We start from the raw sequence: 21,930 nt of genomic DNA, 5'->3' as shown, positions 1-21,930 counted from the left end.
TATCTAGCAATCGTCCCTGGTGCCAGTTTCTATATTAAACCACTGGTACGTACGCAAGATAATAAAGACGTATAATGGAATCGAAATTGTTTCTCTATCTATCAATGCCATGCACTGACCCTTTCTCTTGCAAAACACACTCTTTGCAAACGTTCAGCGACAGATTCAATTAAGTTCAGAGTTTCAGACATGTTTAATTTGTGTCTTGATTCGTGGTCATTCTGATCACTATATACCAACCAGAACTTGTAAATATTTTTATATACATATAAATATGCAAACATTAAATCTACTTATGCAATATCTGAGATTATTTTATTATCCATATATGTGATAGAGAAATTTAATTGAATAAAATTTTAAACTTGGATATATAACTTTCTAAAAATAAATATTAAATTTCAATTACTCTACAAAGTATTGAGTTATGGGAAATAAGTATATATATATATATATATATTTATACTAAAGATTTAGTTTTAAGAGATTTCAAACCATATATATTTATTGTATAAGATAAAGTAAACAAAAAATAGCTACACACACTGAAAAAAAAATTTCTTTGATTGAAATACTTCAAATTATTTGAAAAATATTTAATTGGTTCAAATACTTTTTATTTGGTTCAATTAAATAATTAATTGAATTGAATAAATGAATTTATTTAATACAAATAATTCGTTATTTAATCCTAATACACTATTTTTTCGAGACAACACTGTAAACTTGATGGTATCATTTTGGAATGCAACGTTTAGATTCGATATAAGGTATCAAATTGATCGAAATATTTGGATCATTTTCAAGAAATGATCCAGAATATGGGATCATTTTTTGATACCTGAATTGGTATCAAAGTATAACTGTCATGGCTGGCATGCTCTTATTGACAAGTTCATTAATTAATTTATTCACTACACTGAATATTTAGATATTAAAAATACTTTTATTATGAATTTTAAGAAAGAGAGAAGCGAAAACTTATAAATTGCGAGCAATTAAATAAGAAAAAATTTATTTCGAAATAAAATGAAATACACTAACCTTTATTTATATTTATCACATAAGATTTAAGTTAAGTTCACAATCACAACACTTGAAAATTTTTAATTATTTTTATGGTTCAAATAATTATCAATAATTTATTTATTATAAATGAACAAAATTTAAGTAATGCACGCTTGATAAATATTTCTAATGCGTTGTCAATTAATGCAATTAATAATTTCCAATTACATAATATTATAATCGACATATATGACATTTGTAAACAAACAGGGTTGGGAAACAAGAGCTCAAAATATGTTCGTCCAAAGCAGAGTTGGGTAGGATTGAAATTATGTCCAACAATAATTTTCAGAATGTGTATGCATTTTCCAAATTCTCGCTATGAGCGCTCAGTTATCACGAAAAGGTTCTCAACCTGTTTATAAAAGTATAGTTTAGTTTCACTGATTGAAACATTAAATTTAAATTATAATTAAACATTTAATTTTAACATTAAACATTAAATTTCATTAGTTAAAACATTGCAATTAAGAGGTGAACGTGAAACAGACTATAGTTTTTCATGTTTTTGATCAAGACAACGTTCGATACTCTTATCAGAATTTCTAATTAATAGAATTATCATTTGTCTGAACAAAGATCGCAACATTTGAATTTTTTTCATTATTTTTACAGTTCAAATTATTTTTAACAAAACTATTAAAACATAATTAATTATTCAGATTTTCCCTATTTCAAAATTACATGTGCGTTTTCCATAAACGTGAAACAGAATCCTACCCAACTCTGCTTTGGACGAAAATATTTTGGGCTCTTGTTTCCCAACCCTGTTTGTTTACAAATGTCATATATGTCGATTATAATATTGTGTAATAGGAAATTATTAATTGCATTAATTGACAACGCATTAGAAATATTTATCAAGCGTGCATTACTTAAATTTTGTTCATTTATAATAAATAAATTATTGATAATTATTTGAACCATAAAAATAATTAAAAATTTTCAAGTGTTGTGATTGTGAACTTAACTTAAATCTTATGTGATAAACATAAATAAAGGTTAGTGTATTTCATTTTATTTCGAAATAAATTTTTTCTTATTTAATTGCTCGCAATTTATAAGTTTTCGCTTCTCTCTTTCTTAAAATTTATAATAAAAGTATTTTAAATATCTTAATATTCAGTGCAGTGAATAAATTAATTAATAAACTTGTCAATAAGAGCATGCCAGCCATGACAGTTATACTATATAAATATCACTGAAAATATTATTAATGTACTGAATTTTTAGTTACGTATATTACTAAAATTTTATTCAACAACAATCATCAGAATTACGAAACTGTAACAAAATTTTCGTACACGCAACTGAATTTTTATGTTAATTAATACGTACATCGAAAAATTCCGAAATGATAACAAATTTTTAGTAACACGTAACAGCATAAAACTTCAGTTGCTATTTACAAAAAATTCCGACAGAAATTTCGAACAGTGTAAAGTTGTTAAAAATTCATATTTCCAAAAGTTCAAATTTCTAAAAAGGAGCGCATGATTATCCCATAATAATCATTAGTAAAAATTTTCATTTTAAGGAATTTTATTAGATATAATTATATTTTTTGATAAATTTTTATTTTTATAATTAACAAATTTTTACTTAACAGAATTCTTATGTATATCGAATTTTTTTTTTGTGCATAATTCTTAAAACGCCGAATTTTTATTTGTCCGAAATTGCAAATAGTCGAATAAACAATCGACAGAAAGATTTTGGCGCGATCATTAAATTCCACCAATCACGATTTTCATGATAACTTTTGATTAGTGAAATTTAAAAATTGTGCCAAAATCTTTATGTCGATTATTTGTTCGGCCATTTGCAATTTCGGACAAATAGAAATTCGACGCCTTAAGAATTCTACCAAATAAAAATTCATCTGCCTAACAATTCTGTTAATTAAAAATCCTTTAAAAAAGAAATTTTGACAAATATTAATTCGAAAAATGAAAATTCGTCTAAAAAATAATTATTGTTATTGTTATAGAATTGTTAAAAGGTAGAAATCCTAAAAGTTTAATTTTCCAAAGTTCGAGTTTTCCAAAAGTTTCAGATTTGTTAAAAACTAGAATTACCAAAAGTTCAAATTTCCAAAATTCCAATTTCCAAAAGTAAAAAATTGTTAAAATTTTTAATTTTCAAAATTTGACTTTCCAAAAATTATAATTGTCAATATTAACGATAAGAAAATTATAAAAAAATTTAATTGATAAAACTGCTTAGTGTCATTTGGGGTAAATGGGGACAAGAGGTGTTGAAGCTTAATTTACAGTTTTAAAATGAAGTTCAACGTCAATATTTTAACCTCAGATCACCTGCAAGAGGTTTTGAGTATTGCCAAGTTTTTATTTTGACAATTGGCAGCAAGATAAAAAAAGTTATCGCTCAATGCAGAAAAACTTGAAAATCAAAGTCAAACTGTTTCAGTATTTTATCTCGCATTTCAAAGAAAACAGACTTAAAAATCATACTGAAATTTTTTCTTATTCGTTATGACTTCCATAACAGAAATTCACTTGAATTTTTTATTTTTGTTAATTTGGTTAATAATAACAAGCTGTCCCCATTTACCCTGAGTTTTCAAATTTTTGGGGTAAATGGGGATAGCTTGTCATTATTAACCAAATTAACAAAAATTAAAAATTCAACTGAATTTATGTTATGGGAGTCATAAGGAATAAGAAAAAAATTTGGTATTATTTTTAAGTCTGTTTTTTTCAAATGCGAGACAAAAAAATAAAAAAATTTCAATTAGTTCAACTATTATATATCTACTACAAATTTTTTTCAAGTTTTTGCATCCCTTAATACAGTAATATACTTAAGGAAACTTTTTTTATAAAGTTTCTTAGAAACTATGCTGTGTCCCCATTAACCCCAAATTTTATGAAATTTTCTAAATTTTGGGGTAAATGGGGACAGTCAGTTTCATGCGTTTAAAGCTCATCTAAATTTTTTTCTGCTGCATAAAATTAATCCTGGGAATGTAAATAACAACTTAAAAAAACTAAACCCGCAAATATTACCTTTTAAAGGAAGAAACTTACGTAATTTGTTAAAAATAGCGATTTTGTCCCCATTTACCCCAACTGACTCTATTTTTGTATGAATATATGCGATTTTAATTATGATTTTACAAAAACAAAGTTAAAATTATTACTTTTAATTATTATTTATCAAAATGTCATCCCTTTTTTTGTTTGTATGTTATTTGTGATATTTATATAAATGTATTGATATTAAAAATTTGCTCATAATATTTTGATAATGTAAAATAAATTTTTTACTGTACATTTATTTACAAAAATTTCATATTGTTTTAGAAGAAAATCGTGAATTAAGTGATCACACTGATGAGGAACTTAAAAGACAAAGAGGTACTTACAATGGAGATCAACTTTATTCTAACGTAAGTAATTTTTTTCAATTTATAAATTAACATTTTATTTAAAATTTATATACATACATATATATATATAAAAACTAGAATTCACATTTACTAAAAATATATATTTCAAAAATTTCTTATTTTTAAAAAGGAAGCATTATTTTAACAATAATTTTACATTTTCTATAAATTTTGATTATTGAATTACCAAGTCATTAATTATATATTTTTCAAAAACCCTAAAAAATATATAAAAAATGCTTGTAGATATTAAATTAAACTACTTTTTTTAAAACTTACAATGAATGTAAAAATGCAAGCGAAATAAAACACTCCGAGAAATTCTTTTGATTGAAAATATCCAGGATGTAAAGAAATTGTTTTATTTTGTAAAGGGTCTAGTAAAGTTAAGAGCTTTCTGTTTATAGAGATACAACCCCATGTAAAAAGATAATTTCTATCTATGTTACATTATTATAATAAATAAATAAATAAATTATAAATTTCTTTAAAACTTCAATAAAAAGGTTATTGGGACAGCTGATTACGAATTTGATATTAGATTTCCAAAATTCAAATTGACGGATCCAAAATGTCGAACTGAATTATTAAAAAATTTATTGATTTTTATGGAACTTTTAGGGTTTTTTTTTGGGTCTTTGATTATACGAATTTGACTTCAGATTTACAAAATTGCAAAATGTCATTCAAAATAGCAGAGAGATTTATAAAAAAAGATGTTTTGATTTTTATAAACTTTGTATTTAGGGGTTTCTTGGGTCGATGATCACGAATTTAACGTTATATTTATAAAATTTTAAATGACGTATTCAATATTCAGAAAAAAGATATTTGTCAAAAATATATTGTAAAGTTTTTGAGAAAATTATAAACTAATATTCCCTTATTATTATGTGATGTCAAATTTTCACTATTTTCAATTTTATAACGTTGCGTCAAATTCATCGCAGCGACCCGAAAAACTTCTAGATACTAAATTATACCAAATTTCGTAAAAATCAATAGATTTTTTAATAATTCGATTCACCATTTTAAATTTTGGAAATCCGACCTCAGATTTGTAATCAGCGAGACCCCAAAAACCTTTATATTTAATTTTTTGGGGAGAAAAGTTTGATTTTTATGGGTTTTTAACCAATATGTATGGGGGGGGGGTGTTGTTTTAACCCTTAAATCTTCTTCATTGCCTATGTAAAAAATATGTATATATAAATTATTTTTTAGAGTTCTGAAAGTTTTCCAAGTTTCATTTTTCAATTTGTCAAGAATTAAAGTTCCTTTTTTAAAATTAAAAATTGCTTGATTTTTTATCATAATATACTTTGACGAAGTTTTTAGTAAAAAAATCGAACTTTAATTAAGAATTGTTAAAATTTCATCACTGCGGACAAATGCTCTGGGTTAATATTTGTTAAGATTGTCTAACAATATAGTTTTTTTGCATAGGCAATTTTTAATATTTCACTGAAAATAATTACGAAACGACGGATAAGTGAAAAGGAAAATTTGTTCAATATTTAGGAAACTTCTTGTTTTGTATTTAGTAATACAATATTGTATCAATATAATGTATTCATAAAATTAATAATTATTTTTTCAAGTACCTCAATTTTTTTAACAAATAACATCGTAAAGAATTTTGAATGAATAACCAAAGTATTTTTCGTTAACAAATTTAAATTTCTGTAACAATCTTTAAATATTACTCGTGTGATTGGTAACTACTCAATTATATACGCACTACTGTTAGAAATTGAACTTTAACTTTAAACTAAAAAGATTGAAATAATATATTTTCAATCTCGAAAAGTGTGAATGTTTACATATCATTGGTTGGACAAAATACTGTAATTGAAATAAAAACATTTGCACTTTTCGAGATTGAAACTATATAAATTCAATCTTTCTAGTGTAAAGTTGAAGCTCGATTTTTAAGTGTATAGTAATTTTTACAATGTTATTATTTAAAAAAAAAATTTTATATGTACCAAAGGTCACCAAGCTATTTGGTAGAAATTGCGAAGCACTTGAAAAAATGATTATTAATTTTATGAATACCTAATATTTCAACACGTATATATATATGTAGTAGTTTTCTATTGCTAATTACGACTTTATTGAGACTAAATGTGATTGCAGCTGTGGTCAAGTAAATGGAGCATTAAGGATGAGCATAAGCTGCTGAATGAACTTGGAGGTAGCGGTGCTACCGGAAACGGTGGTGGCTCAGGAGGTAGTGGTGGAAGTAGCGGAGGAGGCAGCGGATACTATGAACATGGGGGATTCCCCGGGAATGCGATTGCAACCTCCGCAGAACTGTACGACTCCCTGGGCACCATTAGTACTATGACGCAAGCGCAGACGCCCCACCTCTACACCCCGCCCATAGGGGGCACTATAGGTGAGCATCTCCTTCCTATTCCCTCTTTTTTTTTCTCTCTCTCTCTCTCCCTTTGAACTCCCCTTTTACTCTTTTCCTCCCTGGTACTGATTCCAACAAACGTAGTATATGTATATTTGCCTCTATTAAAAATCCTTTCTTTTTCTATATATATGTGCGTTTATTATTGTGGCTTAATATATACATAGCTTTGCATATACACTCACGTTAGTGCTAATGCTTAAATAACGCATGAGTAATGGCGAAAGATAAAATGGTGGAAATTGTTTTCTTCAATACATATATATATATATATGTTTTCTTTACATGTAGCATTTTTAGATTTAAAATTTCTTTATGGTAAATATTGACAATTTCCAAATCGTATTTGGATAAATCTTAGCCTATATTTTATCCAATATTCCCCCTAAAAAAATGCTATAGTGGTAATTGGCGGTTTAATTTTGTAAACATTTTTTTTAAGTTATGTATTTTGTAATTTAAATTGTTGTGTAATCAACGACGGAACGTATATGAGTTCATTTTATTTATTGTAGAAGCATTCTTTAAAGATTGATAAAGTTTTGTACTTTATTATATTTATCAAAATTTAATTTCTAGAAATAAATGTAATAAAAATAAAATTTATGTTCGGAGAGTTAGAGTATAACTGATTTTAATATTAAATAGTTCGAAGATATTTTTCAAAATCCGAATTGCTGATGCGTCTTAATTCTGGATTTTTTACATAACCCACGTGGAAAGATTTTCGGAAAATGTCCGGAAATTTTCCAGAAATCCAGAAGTAATCCAAAATTTTAACAAGGGTTTTTGTTGGCTTTCAATGATTCAAATTTTGTTATCCTTAATCTTAATTTTCCCAAAATTGACCAGGATGATAACATGTTATAATTTCAACTATATTTAAACATTTTCTGAAGTTCTATTTCTGCCAATTCTTCCATGAAGATATTGGATAATTCTAAAATCTCTATATTTTCATGAAGTTCTTCGCCCTACCGAACTTAAATCTAAACGAATCATATAGAACTATAATAATTAAAATTGAAAAGAGTTTTTTGTTTTGGAATTTCTAAATAAATATTTTTACATAACGTTCCGTCTTGATAAGCAACTAGAAATAAAACTTACATAAAGTAACAAAAAAAATGGGGATCCCTTATGGCAGGTGGTACTTTGACGCCGCTTACACCTCTGACGATGCAAGAATTAAAACTGAGTCAAACATTGGATGGTGCTAACATGTCTCCATATCATACATCTGGTGAGTTTGCATCCTTAATAGTCTTAGAAATTGTCTAATATCAAAAACGAAGCTACTGCAGCTTTCACTGTCAATATTCAAATCAATAATATATATACATACTTATATAATATAACCACTAATATTTCATGTTACTGACATACTTAATCCCTTTTCTCTCCCAAATTAATAATTTTCTAATATTCTAATATTTTATAAATATTTATTTTCTTATAAAAATATTTTTAAAACTTTTACAAGATATATTAAGGTAATAATTTTTTTTTTAAATTCACGTACAGGGAAAGTTCAATCAATGTTGTGGTATTATGTTTTATATGTACAAAAAATCGTCTTTCTGAAAAAATTAAAACTTAAATGATTAATAAAGATCTAATTTAATTACTTCAGTAATTTAAAATATGAAGTCATTTAAAAATATGAAATATATCCAATAGGGAGAAGACGCAGAAAAATGATCTTTGTTTAAAACTTTATGTCTAACAGTTTTTAAGATTGATGACTATGTTAATTAATTAGTTAATTAAATGAATTAAATCATAATTAGATATCAGAATTAGTTAATTTTTTAAAATTTTCGCTTTCGTATTGTTTCCTACTTTGAATTTTGAAATTGTTACACATTAACTTCAAAAAAAAGTTATCAATTTAGCAAACCCGAAAAACTCACAAATTACTAATTTTCACTAGATTTGATAACATTATGAATTTTTGAAAACTAAAATAAATGTACATCAAAATTTCACAACTTTTATTGATTATAAAGCCAATTACTCCAATAGTTTACTTTTTTATATCGTAATTTTCCTGATTTACCGATAGTCAGTAAAATAGATTTCTATGTCGGTAATTTTGATGTTATAATTTTCTTGTTTTACCGACAGTCTATAAAGTAGATTTCTATGTCGGTAATTTTTATATCATAATTTTCCTGTTTTTACGACAGTCGATAATGTAGATTTCTATGACGGTAATTTCTTAAACAGAAAAAAGATATCTATGAAGTTATTAACTTACAGAAAACTTTTTGATATAAAAGCAAATTATTCATAAAATCAAAATTATGAGTAACACAATTAAATTCTTAAGAATTCTTAACAGTTTGACGAACTTTGAACAAGATTTTAAAGAAATTTTAAGTGTGAAATATAGTGCGAACTTAATTTGATGTCTTTTTTAAAAATAATTTGATAAATTAAGAGAGAATGATGTTTGAGTGAACAGTCCTTGAATCCAGTTGATGTACACTGAAGAAATAAAGAATTATTGAAATTCCGACGGAATCTCCAGGACGTGTTCGACGAAAATCCAATGAAATTCTACAGAAAACAATTCTAACGGAATTTTTAGCAAGACTTTTATTTGAGACAAAATTTCCACAATTTTTCTATCTGATTTTGGATTAAATTAATTTAAAGATTAATTACAGATATCTGTAATAATTATTATAAAAAAAGAATTTTATTATCTTAAGGGAATCCATATCAATTTTAGGCAGAATATCGAAAATTTACGTCGAGTTTTCACTCGACACTGAAACGGAATTCTGATGGAATCTCCATGGAAGCTTAAAATTTACGCCTCAACGAAGTTTCCACATGAACGTAATAAGAATCTTTAACGATTCTTGTGAAAGGTTTCCATGATATTTCAGTGAAAGCTTACCTCAATATTTCAAGGAAGCTTCCGTTAAGGCAGGCATTTTAATCATCCTAGAAATTTTCATTTGAGTATTACCAACTCTGTAAAAAATGTTGGATAGCATGATCCGAGAAGATTGGACCTCGGTAGGATGAATCTGTTATTTTGATTTTAACAGATTATGGAATGTTTGGTCGAATCTGTTTTCAATAGAAGGTCTAATTCTTTCGATTGAAAATAGCGTATAAATTAAGATATAAAATTTTAATTGTAATAAAAGTAATTGATTTAAGAAATATATATGAAATTATAATAAAAGTGATTAAGTTTAACGCTTAACAAAAGCGTTAAGAAATAATAATGATTACTGATAAAAAAAAATTAGTTTACACTGCAAATTTGTGACGAGTGAATACAGTAATTCATATCGGATAAGTCCTGTCGCCGTCAGATGGCAGAAGCATGCAGGGAGCATAATGACCCATATCTCTATCTATATTAGTATTAAAACGAACATAACCTCAAAATTTAAGGTTCTAGGCCTCAGCGTCATAATTCTTCTGAACTACCGCACCCTGTTCTAGGGGAAATTTAATAACTTTATTGATAAAAGTAGAAGTTACTAATAAATTTCCACTAGAATAGGGTGAGGTAGTTGACGAGAATTGCAATGGTAAGTGGGGATTTTAGCGAGTGGGGACAATAGAATCCAACTTGATGTACCTTAATTTTCAATTTTCTCAGGAGAGGCACTATACGTACGCATTATTAAAAAAAACTTAGATCTGTTGAACACAGAAGTAGGATTATTTTGAATGCATGGCGTTACGTATTCTTATACTACTTTGTGGTCTTCAGGATTCAAGGTCATAGATCAAACATAACCTCAAATCCATCGGATTCAAGACTATGTCCACCAAACATATTCTTAAATTTCCTTAACCAAGAAACGAACATAACCTAAAATTTTACGTAAAATTTTAATAATTTTAATATTTGCAAGCTTTTAAAAAATTAATCCTGAAAATGAAAAATAATAGGGGTTAATAGTCCAATCTGTTAAAATCAAAACAACAGATTCATCCTACCGAGGTCCAATGTGTTTTCTCCGATCATGCTGTCCAATATTTTTTATAGGGAACTTACCTGAGAAGCTTCCAGAAATATATCGTGCTTCGTAGATGTGAGTTCATATGACTCTTAAAAATTTGAACTAAAACCTGAAAAATAAGTACAAGAAATTGCAAGAATACTCACCTAACTTGCCACTGCAGCTTCCCCACACATCACCTAAACTTGCAACAATATTGGCAACATTTCCTCAATATTCTATAATAATGCAGCAATATTGCAGAAATCACAGAAATATTTAGACAATGTTGGCGATATTACTGCAATTTTAGGTGCTGTGGGGGTTTCAACTTTCTTTTGGAATATCAAGAAGTTTCCACTGGAACATGAAGGGAACCTTCTGGAATATCTTCTTCTTCTACCTTCTGGAAGTTTTCAATGTAATATTAAAGAAACATTCTACTGGTATATTAAGGGAAGATTCCATAAATATTCCTTGAAACATTCCATAAATATATTCGTTTAGCGTTTAAATTGTTTAACATGCTTAACTACTTTTTCACATTAGTATAAATAAATTTCGTTTATTTAGGAAATTTTCCCTTGATATTCCATTGGAAAGTTCCCATGATGATCCGGTGGAAGATGCCTTATTAGACGAATATTTGAAAATTACTGAAAGCTTTTATGATATTCCAAAAGAAGGTTTGGAACCAAACCTTCTGTGGAAGGTTAGGGAAATGTTTTTATCTTCTGTTCCCTCTTCATCCTAAATGATGATTAGTGATTCTGAAAGATTCAAAATTTACCCACCATCCAACCAACAACAGTCACAGATTTAATTTTGCAACGTAGGCAGATTGTGTGAGTTTGTTTGAGAATTGACGAAATTACTAGATTACCACCGAACCCTATCTCTAATAATCGCGAGTGATATAACACAAATTATACTCGCCACAAATTGAATTTCTAATTCATAGTTTAAAAAAATTCTTAATTTTTAAGCACTATTTACCAATTGCAATGACGTTGTACATGCCTTAGAATAAATCTTTATATTAATTTTGCATTGTTTAAAATTTAATTTTAAATGTAAATGCTGTTTTTAAGCTTTTGCCTGATTTGAATGTTATATTGTATTGTGCATGATCATAGCAGAGAGCAGTACCGTTGCAGTATCGTATGTTGGTGTAGGAGCCGGAGGGGGCGAGCAAAGTCCACCGCTTTCGTTGCATAACGAGACTAGCTCAGCCCCTACGGCTATCAACACAACTACTGGAGATCCAGGACTGACAGTATTACAGCCACCAGTATCTCAACCTCAGGTATCATCCGCAATTCCACCTTACACGACAATGCTTCCTAGTTTTGGACACTATGCAACTGGTAAGTAATCAAGAGGTTTAATTTGACCATCCGGATCAAATAACACGATCTCAGTGTCATTTTAACTTCTCAAGGGGATTTGTACTCAGATCGAGTTATTTGAATCGGAATTTTTAATTTTTTTTTACTTCTATGTATATGTTAGAAACGCATGGGTTTAATTTTCTGCAATGTATGCGCAAATTTATTAAAAATTTGATATAAATGTTTTGTATTTAAATATAAGTATCTATGCTAGATACTTTAAAATTTTAATAAATTGTAATTCTACTTATGTTATTTAATAAAAATTAAAGTTTTTTTAATGTCAGGTTTTTGTCATCCGGACATAATCCGAAATTTTTCCGGTTTTAGTAACTGACCTAGAATAAATCAGGTCTAATCTGAAGTAAGTCAAAAATGTAACTAATGAATACAGATTCTGGATTTAGTAATTAATTTCTGATTTAACAGAAGTAATTTTGTATTTATTAACTGTATTGTAACGGGAATCTTTATTTTGCGACTCTCCAACAAAATTTTGATTTATTTAGATCTTTAGGGGACGTTTAATTTTTATTACGTCCCTGGAGTGTTGCCTTGGGCGCATGCGTCTCGATGAAGAATTTTAGAAGAAGCACGCGGTGTCAACTGGGCGCCTTTCTTGGACCGTACTTGTTTAGGTATACAGTGTGACCACATGGCAAATGGAATTTTATATTGTATGAAAATAAGAGAATAGAACAAATATTAAATTATATAAATCAGGATTAAGAAAACAAAAATTATTACATATTGAAATTAAAGACGTCGATTATAACGGTAGATATTAATTTAAATAATTAATTGCATCTCCATGCTATCAATATTTTCTAACTAATTTCTACACAAAGGGGGGAACCTTCATCGAACATTCCGGGGCGATGCTTACCACGTTTTTGTGAGACTAGACGACAAATAATATTATACTTACTATTGACTTCTGCTGGAAAATCAGGTGTAGAGATGAAGATCAGACAAACAATAATAAATTAAACAATAATTCAAAAATCACACTTGTCTTCATTAATTAATAATGCTAGAAACAACTTATTACAGTTAACAATTTCAATAATGATTAATGAGTGATCGCGGACGATATTATATGCGGTGTCGCCTTGCGAACATCGATTAACGAACTGACGTAGATCCTCTTCCTGTTCGTGGGGGGTCGACTCGCTTCGGTCGGGATCGGTACCCGGGCCAATCAAAAGAAGGAATATTAACCCTACCTTAATAGTTATTAAATTCGACCGAGGAGAAATGGCAAATAATAAAGAATACAATTTTGACGATTTACTTCGTCACACGATAAACAAAAGGGGAGAGTCAGTACGGTTGGGCCACGTTTTGACTTGTGGCCATAACTTCCGTTCTAAACCGAATTTAGGATTTTCTCACGTATGGTTGAAAAGATCTTATCAAGTGCAACATTTTCTCTGAACAACAGAAAATGATTGGACCAAAAGTGTAAACGTTATAGGCATTTCAAAAAATAAATTTTGTCGTTACGGTCCGCCCAAGGCTTTACGGTTGGGCTACCGTACAAAATCAATGTTATATGAAAGAAAATGATTCAAAATGGCCCGCCACAGAAGAAACATAGTATTATTTTTATCCCTAAATCTGTATAATATTTGCCTGCAACAAATTTTACCCTAATTGACGGCGCCACCGTCTATGTGAACTAAACATTTGTTAAAATAGTGTTTTTGGCGCAATAAAGTTTATGCCAAAAAATCTCACAAAAAAAGGACATTTCAAAAAAATCTCATGTAAATTAATAAACGCCCCAAAACGTTTTCAGAACACGAAACGTCTATAATGCGTTATTGCAGTAGACTCGAAATAGAACGTAACGAATCGTTATAGGAACGTTTCTAAAACGTAAATCTTTTTATCCCACTGGTAAATGACGTGTTTGTCACATCGATACGTCGAAAAATGAATTTATAATGTGAGGACGTATCATAATTGCACAATTTTAAGTGGCCCAACCATCAATATCACGTCGTTTTACTTTTTTATTACACAGACAAAAAATGCATTATACAAACATCAAATAAGGCTCCACATTTTCAAAGAACACTCAAACCAACAAACTTAGTCAACTTACTTTATTGTTTGTATCTTCTTCTTTTGTTTAATTCATTTTTCGGACACCACAAACAAGTTTTCCTTTTGATCTTTAGCACATTTTACAAAAAACGTCTGTACGAATTGCGCATTTCACTGAGACTTACTAAAAGTGACGTGAAAAGTTAATTACCATCGCTAGTAAGTATTTGCATGCAAAGGTAGATGGCGCTAATGTGAAAGGGCTTTAAACGCAGTACTGGTCCAACCGTAAAGGTGGCCCGACCGTAATGACTCTCCCCTACTATAAGTAAATTCTTTAATAAAAACATTAAATAGACGCGCATTGTTCTGGGTTCGCCCAATTTCATCCCACCTTTGAGATTAAAATTTCTATTAAATAAATATTTTTATTATAATAAATAAATACTGTCGATCTTCTGTTAACTGGCTCCTAACAAACATTTTATAAATTTAAATTCTTGAATCTGGGAGTCGATTATGTAATTTGATTTGACTTTGACGTCAAAGTCAAATTTATTTTTTGATTGCAATACGTCAAATTACTATCAAAAAATAAATTTGAATGCGACGTTAAATTGAAATAAAAAATTAAATTTTTATTTAAAGTCTAAGTTAAATAAAACAATAAATTTGTTGAATTAAATTTGACATTGACGTTAAAATGAATTTGATTTTGACGTCAAATCAAATTACATAATCGACACCCTAGCTGCATGTGGTGTAGAGTAAATTATATAAAATTTTGATAATAAAAACTCCTGTTTCAATATGATCCATTTAATTTTGGATTAGACTGGATTAATTCCGGATTTACTTGTCACACAAATAATACTACTTTTGGATAATAGAAACCTTACTCTAAACCAGACTGTTTCGAATTAATACAACGTTCAGGAATGTTAACCCAAGTATAGTAGTAACTATTGGTCAGACTGGATTTTTTACAAAGATTTCAGATTATTATAAACTCCTGTCGGATTCAGTTTTTGATAGTATTTAATTGTTGCATACTGTTTACGGATAGTTTACATACAAATTCTGGATTATTTTATACTCATTTTTGAATTTTTTAACTAACTAAAATCAAATTGTTGCGTGGACTAATTGCGGATTTAATTCATGTTAATTTTGTACTAATCTCGGATTTATCATCCGGATTCATTGCTGACTAATTCGTATCATTTTTTGATTGTTTTCGCACAATTTCCGAACTAATCCGGATTGAACAGTTTGTATTTAATATGAAATAACTTCGAAATTTTAACCGGGAACTATGTTTAGATTGAAAAAAGTAGAATTACAATTTATTAAAGTTTATGAATATCCGTCAGGGGTTTGCCATTATTCTTTGTCTGGAAATGGGTGACGTAATTTCTAATATCCCGACAATAATATAAAAAAATTCCTCATTATACTCTAAAGATTTTGATTAACAATTTTATACACCTTAGGTAACTGTTACTGTAGGGAAATAGTGAAAAAGCTTTTCATTTAGCAGTAAAAACTTAAGGAAGTGGATCGTTTTCTTTTGGAGAACATCGTAATTACAAATTATCAGTTTAGTTGTCAAGATTCTTTAGGGTTCAGAAGGGTTCCTGGAGATTCCGACAAAGTTTCCGTTGAATTCTTATTGGAATTCCGATTTCATCGGAAATTTTATGTCAATTATCAGAATTTCTAAAAGCTTTTCCAGGAAATCTTTCCAATTGAAAAAGATGTCTATGTTAAAAGATTAAATATCTTTTCGCTAATAAATAGTTTAATAGTAAACGTAAATTCTAATTGCTATTTTCATGTATGTTCAGGTACTGGTGACTACGCGTATAGTGCGGCATATTCTCAGTATTCAGCTGCTCCTTATAGTAGTTATGGTTATGGAACTGCGACAAGCGGGTTACTCAGTAAGTAAACAGTGAGTATTACTACCCATTAGATCAGGGAACGATTGATTGTAATATTATAAGAGATGTTGGATACAATAAGGGATTTTGATTTTTTTGTTCAAATTCAGCTTTACTTACGCTCTATTCCTGCGTTTAAATATTTTACAACACCTTCGAATTCCCACATTGTAGCAACGTCTCGCAAAAGTATTTTTCTATTAAACTGTTCTTTTATTGAATCATGTATATTTAACTATAACAAAATGTTTAACGGGGTAGTCATAAATTATTATATTGATTAGAACACTGCAAAAAGAAGTATCTTATTTTAAGATGTTTTGGTAGCATTTTTAATAAATTTAGATGTTTAAAATGTCTTAAAAACGCTACTAAAACATCTTAAAATAAGATACTTCTTTTTGCAGTGATCATCTATTTTGAAATAAGGATCGTAAGTGGACTACCTCCTTAAATACTTTAATTTCTATCCGCATAGCACAAAGTATGACAAGAATATTTCCCTAACCTTCCTCTGTAATATCATGGAAAGCTTCTAATAAAATTCAAATTTCTGGAACCTCTTACTGAAATATGAAGAAATTACGAAATATTAAGCAAATAAAGCTTTCGAAGTGATATTCAGGAAATTTTTTCTTGCTGGAAGATTTTATCGATATTTCAGTAAAAGGTTCCCTTGTTGTTTTCAGTTGAAAATTTTCAGATGATTTCAGTTGAAGATTAGAGGAATGTTTCTGCAATGTCTTGTGTTATGATTTTAATTTTAATAAATAAAACTTTAATCGCGGCTATGACTCACGGAGGAAGTACAAAAGGAGCGAAATCACCAGCCATGTAGATTTTGTTCAAGCGACCACAAGTTATCATTTAATTGTGAGGAAGTTGATGGCACACTGTTATATTCGACAACGCAACATAATTAGTAAATTTTAATTTATTTTTCTCAAGAATCTTTCAAATTGGTTTGTTTTAAAAAGGGGTAAATTTAAAAGGATTGAAATGATAATAATGCACTAAAATCTTTTCGGAAGGTATATAAAAAAAATAATGAGCAAATTTTTAAGGAATGGAGGAACGAAAATCGTACTACGTCCTTCGGAATTAGAAGTATAACAAGTAAAAGTAATTCAGATAAGAGAAGAAAAGTAATTAATATACAATAAAATTACTTACTTTTTCTATTTATGTATAACTGATGAATATTGTTGAAAACTCGTTTTAAATCGGAACCTTGGATGTTTGATATAAAGAATAGTATCTTGAACTGGAACTTGAAGATTAAATTTGGAAGAATTTAAATATTTTGAAAATGAACCAACTAGTCACTGGAGAAATAATTAGAAATTGAATTAGAAGAATCTTGAATTTGAAAATAGTAGAGAGAACTGATTTTAGAGAGAAGATTTACTGACTGAATGATTACAGACTTGAAGTGAACTGAATTGAAAGACTACTGACTTTTTCATTAACGTCATTAGTTTTTATATTGCTATCCTTTCTTAAATTTTTTAGTCGGTTGAAAATTTGGGGATGAATATTTTTAGAGCGGGAAATTAAAAAAAATCAATGATTGGATCTATGAAAAACAATAATAGAAATTCTTATCAAAAGAAAGATGTCATTGGGTCCTTTAGACCCAGCCTTTGCAAGGGATGGCTTTGCGTGGTAGTATCTTAAGATTAGGGTATCATGAAAGAGTGGGGATCTAAAAGTTGTGGAGGATGCACTCAAAGTTTTGTGTTGATATCACAGTTATATATATATTTTTCTAAACTTTTATTGCTTACAACTGTTTTAGTTTATATGAATTTGAAAATCTCAAAGTGCATCTTACAAGTGTAGACCATTTAAAGTTTTAGATTTCATTATCGGTTCTAAAAGGAAGAAATATTAGGTGTGCAACTAAGTTCTCGCTGTTTTTTTTTAAATGAAATTTCAACTATATTTACAGAGAAGGTTACAAATAAATCATTCAAAGTATTGTCCATCGGCAGTTACGATTTTCTCCCATCTTTCTGGCACAGCTCGAATACCGCGTCGGAAAAACTCTTCGTCTTTTCAGGCTATCCACGAATCAAGCCATTTTTCTATGTCTTCGCATGAGTGAAATTGCTGAGCAGCCAGACCATGTGCCATGGAACGAAACAGGTGATAATCGGAAGGCACAATATCTGGGGAATACGGCGGGTGTGGTAGGACTTCCCATTTAAGCGTTCCCAAGTAGGTCTTGACACATTTGGCAACGTGAGGCCTAGCGTTGTCATGCTGTAGAATCGTAAGGGACCCAAGTCCCTTGTTTTTGAATCATTCCTAACGCATGCAATCGCTTGGAAATGGCTTGACGAGTAACATTTAATGCTACAGCAAGCTCTTCTTGCGTTTGGCACGAATCCTCGTCAAGTAATGCTTCCAATTCAGCATCTTCGAAGGTTTTTGGTCTTCCTTCACGAGGACGGTCCTCAACATCGAAATCACCGTCTTTAAAGCAGCGGAACCAATCACGGCATGTTGTTTCACTTAGAGCAGCATCTCCATAAACTTTTTTGAGCTCTTGGTATGCTTCAGCTGCCGTTTTCTTCGAATGAAAAAAGAAGATTAACACTTCCCGCAAATGACGATTATTTGGCACAAAATCAGACATTTTCGCACAACCAAAAGTATATAACGCCAAAACAAAATCACTAATATATCACCACAGTTTCTTTAGCATATGTCTAAGGTTTATTTATGGCGTTTTGGATATATCAAAATCGATCAACACTCACTGCTAACGTTATCTATTGACAAACAGCGGGAACTTAGTTGTACACCTAATAAATAATTTGTAAAAAAGAAACATAGTTTTGAAAAATACTGATGTTTGTTTTCTAAGAAGCGATAATAAACTCGAAAAAAATAAAATACAAAGAAATAGAAAAATTATAAAGAAATAACTCTGGACGTTACAGCACAGCACAAATTAATTTGAGATCAATTTGAGATACAAGATATTTTTATTATAACAATCAATGTAATAAGAAATATAATAATCGCGTGTTAATATCAAAATAGTGCGAACCCGATGAGTACATAATGCTCTCAGGGGTGCTACTCTTGAACTGATTTTTGTGCACCGAACTTTGAATCGAATGGTTTAGACCAATCGTTGCAGAAATTTGACAAGCACTCACCAATCAGAAGTGTCGCAAAGTTTCGATGATATCGCATGGTGTTCAAGAATAAAGGACCAGAAATTTCGTTATTAGCGGCGAGGCGTGCGTTTGTCGTGTGACAAACGCACTACGTGACTTACGCGCCAATTTGAATTTAGCGAACTAACGAAAGTCTGCGAAATTCAATTTGAATATTGATATTAATTAATAAAATATATTAATTTGAAATTGAAAACTTATTTTATTTATATATATGCTTTTTATTTTCAGATTCATCATATTATTACTGCAGCGGGGATACGCTGGCGTCTTCCCACAATAATTCACAGCAGGGTGGATGTAACAATAATGCAGGATCAGAGAACAATACGGATGCAGCTAGTCGTTCACCCCTTGCTGCAACAAGAGCTAGTAGTGGCGCAAGTGCAGCGTCACCTACTGGAAGCGCTTGCACGAAGCCCGATCATAGTACTACTTCAACCGATCTATATTTAGCTTAATTGAAAGGGAAGTTGTTTATAGGTTAGAAAAACTCCTTAGGTGCATTGCTAGTAAAACCCAACAAACTTACCAAAAAAAACATTTTTTGAAAATAATTAGCAGGCGCCATATCATACAAATTTATTTTTAAAAAAAAATTCGTATATTGTTTTGTCGTGTCAGAGACAGTGATAAATGCTCATGCGTTTTGATATAGAAGTCTCACTACACGAAAAACTAGCGCTCTTCCTGTATTGCTTCTACAATCAAGTGCAACAAAAAAAAGAACCGTCGACGGATGCTCTCTATCATGCATGTAGTGAATCCGTAAGTTTCCTCTGATTTAAAATATATGCGATCTTTAGTGAAACATAATTAATCGCCGTCTTCTATGGCGGATCGTTATTTTACGGTATAAATTGAGATCGCAATCAATAACATTTTTCTTGAGAATCAGAGAAACAAAAAATGGACCTAACATCGTATTAATCCAGTAGCAATATATTTTTTTTATCAGAGGAAACAGTCATTATATATATATATTATAGGAGGTGGAAATATTTTGGCATATAAATTATTTAAAACTTTTATTTTATAAAAATGGAATAGAAAATTTAGATTATAAATTATGTGGGAAAAGTTATAATTGACACACTAAAGGAAAAAATTGAATCGCCTTATTTTTGTCCTAAAAGATTCAATTCCAAAAAGTCGAATAACTATTCTATCGAATTATTAAAAATTCGAATTATCAAATTATTAAAAGTTCAAATAATTTGAAATTTTTTTAATTCGAGCATTTAACATTTCAATCTTTTAGTTATTCGAAATTTTAACAATTCGATGTTTTGGTGATTCGAACTTTTAATAATTCGATTCTTTGCACTTTTAGAAATTTGATCTTTTGGTAATTCGAAACTTTAGAAATTAGTTCCTTTAATAATTCGAACTTTTTGGAATTTATTCTTCTGAGATTTAAGATTCAAGAAATGAAAGAAAAATTCTTCTAAACACAAAAAATTCCAGTTCATATGTGTTTTATTTTCACTATTCATTTCGATACATCAAGTTGAATCATCATGAAAGTAATTTTCATAAAGCAAAGAAACAGAAATAACCATACATTAATGACCTTCAATTTAGTTTCACTAAATGATTTTAAATATCCTTAATTTAGATGTGTTTTAAATAATTTGTTTACACAATAATTGTTGTAAACAATTGAAAAATATTTTTGATTTTAAACAAATTAGGAATCAGTGTTTAATTTCATGTTGGATTTATTAATTAATTTTATTAATATATTAATTACCGAACTCAAAAATGCCTAAGACATAATTTTCATGTAAATCCTACAATTTTATTTTTAAATCCTCCGCCATATTAAATCCGCTATTTTGAATCTACAACTAATTTTAGATTTTTGATCATCGAAATAAAGAATCTCCGAGTCAAAAAATTTTTAATTGATCAATTTTTCAAAATTTCGTAAACATTGTGATTTTTAAACATTTAGTTTTCATTTTTCTCTTTGTGGAACATTTAATGCAGGTCATTAATGGGTTAAAATTTTAACTAAAAAAAAAGTACATGTCAAGTTTGTCGCAAGTTACGAAAATATTTCTTTTTGACTTTCTTGAAATCCCCAAAAAATTAACTTTTCTTGTAAATTATTAAAATTTTAATTTATTTATTATTAATTAGGTATTTATTATGATTTATTTATTTTGTTATTTTTTTAAATCAACTTAATATTTTCATTAAAATTCAAACAGCTTATCGCGAATTTTTATAACAAGTTTATAATCTAATGTGACGTTTCACGAGAAAAGAAACCTTAAAGGCAAACAATTTTAGGGTATGTTTAGTAATAGTTTTAGCCTGATTAAACCATTTTTAATTATAAAAATAAAAATCAGTTTTAAAAACTCAATAATTTGTATTGAGAATTGAGCCTTTTCCACTTTAAACTATCATAAACAAAACCCATAACTTTGATCCTTTTTATGTATTTTTAAAAATTACAAACATAACCT

At 28.9% G+C, this 21,930-nt stretch overlaps 1 protein-coding gene across 5 annotated transcripts in view; it reads left to right on the top strand.

The window, feature by feature from the left end:
* Positions 1-20,540, top strand: part of LOC127287260 (paired box protein Pax-5) — a 185,608-nt gene extending 165,068 nt beyond the window's left edge. For 2 of the 5 annotated variants that reach the window (XM_051314094.1, XM_051314097.1), the window contains 6 exons: positions 4,395-4,480; positions 6,620-6,881; positions 8,050-8,145; positions 12,013-12,243; positions 16,167-16,262; positions 19,685-20,540. In XM_051314094.1, the coding sequence (XP_051170051.1) occupies positions 4,395-4,480; positions 6,620-6,881; positions 8,050-8,145; positions 12,013-12,243; positions 16,167-16,262; positions 19,685-19,914 (1,001 nt within the window). In that variant the 3' untranslated portion in view covers positions 19,915-20,540. Of the gene's footprint in view, positions 1-4,394; positions 4,481-6,619; positions 6,882-8,049; positions 8,146-12,012; positions 12,244-16,166; positions 16,274-19,684 lie in introns of all 5 variants that reach the window. The other 3 variants (XM_051314095.1, XM_051314098.1, XM_051314096.1) reach the window with 3 other exon arrangements.
* The last annotated feature ends 1,390 nt before the right edge of the window (positions 20,541-21,930 follow it).

The sequence above is a fragment of the Leptopilina boulardi genome, unplaced genomic scaffold (genome assembly GCF_019393585.1).
Source record: "Leptopilina boulardi isolate dan_hultmark-lab unplaced genomic scaffold, ZJU_Lbou_2.1 LbouV2_368, whole genome shotgun sequence".
Lineage (NCBI taxonomy): Eukaryota > Metazoa > Arthropoda > Insecta > Hymenoptera > Figitidae > Leptopilina > Leptopilina boulardi.
This window is presented reverse-complemented; position numbering and strand designations above follow the sequence as displayed.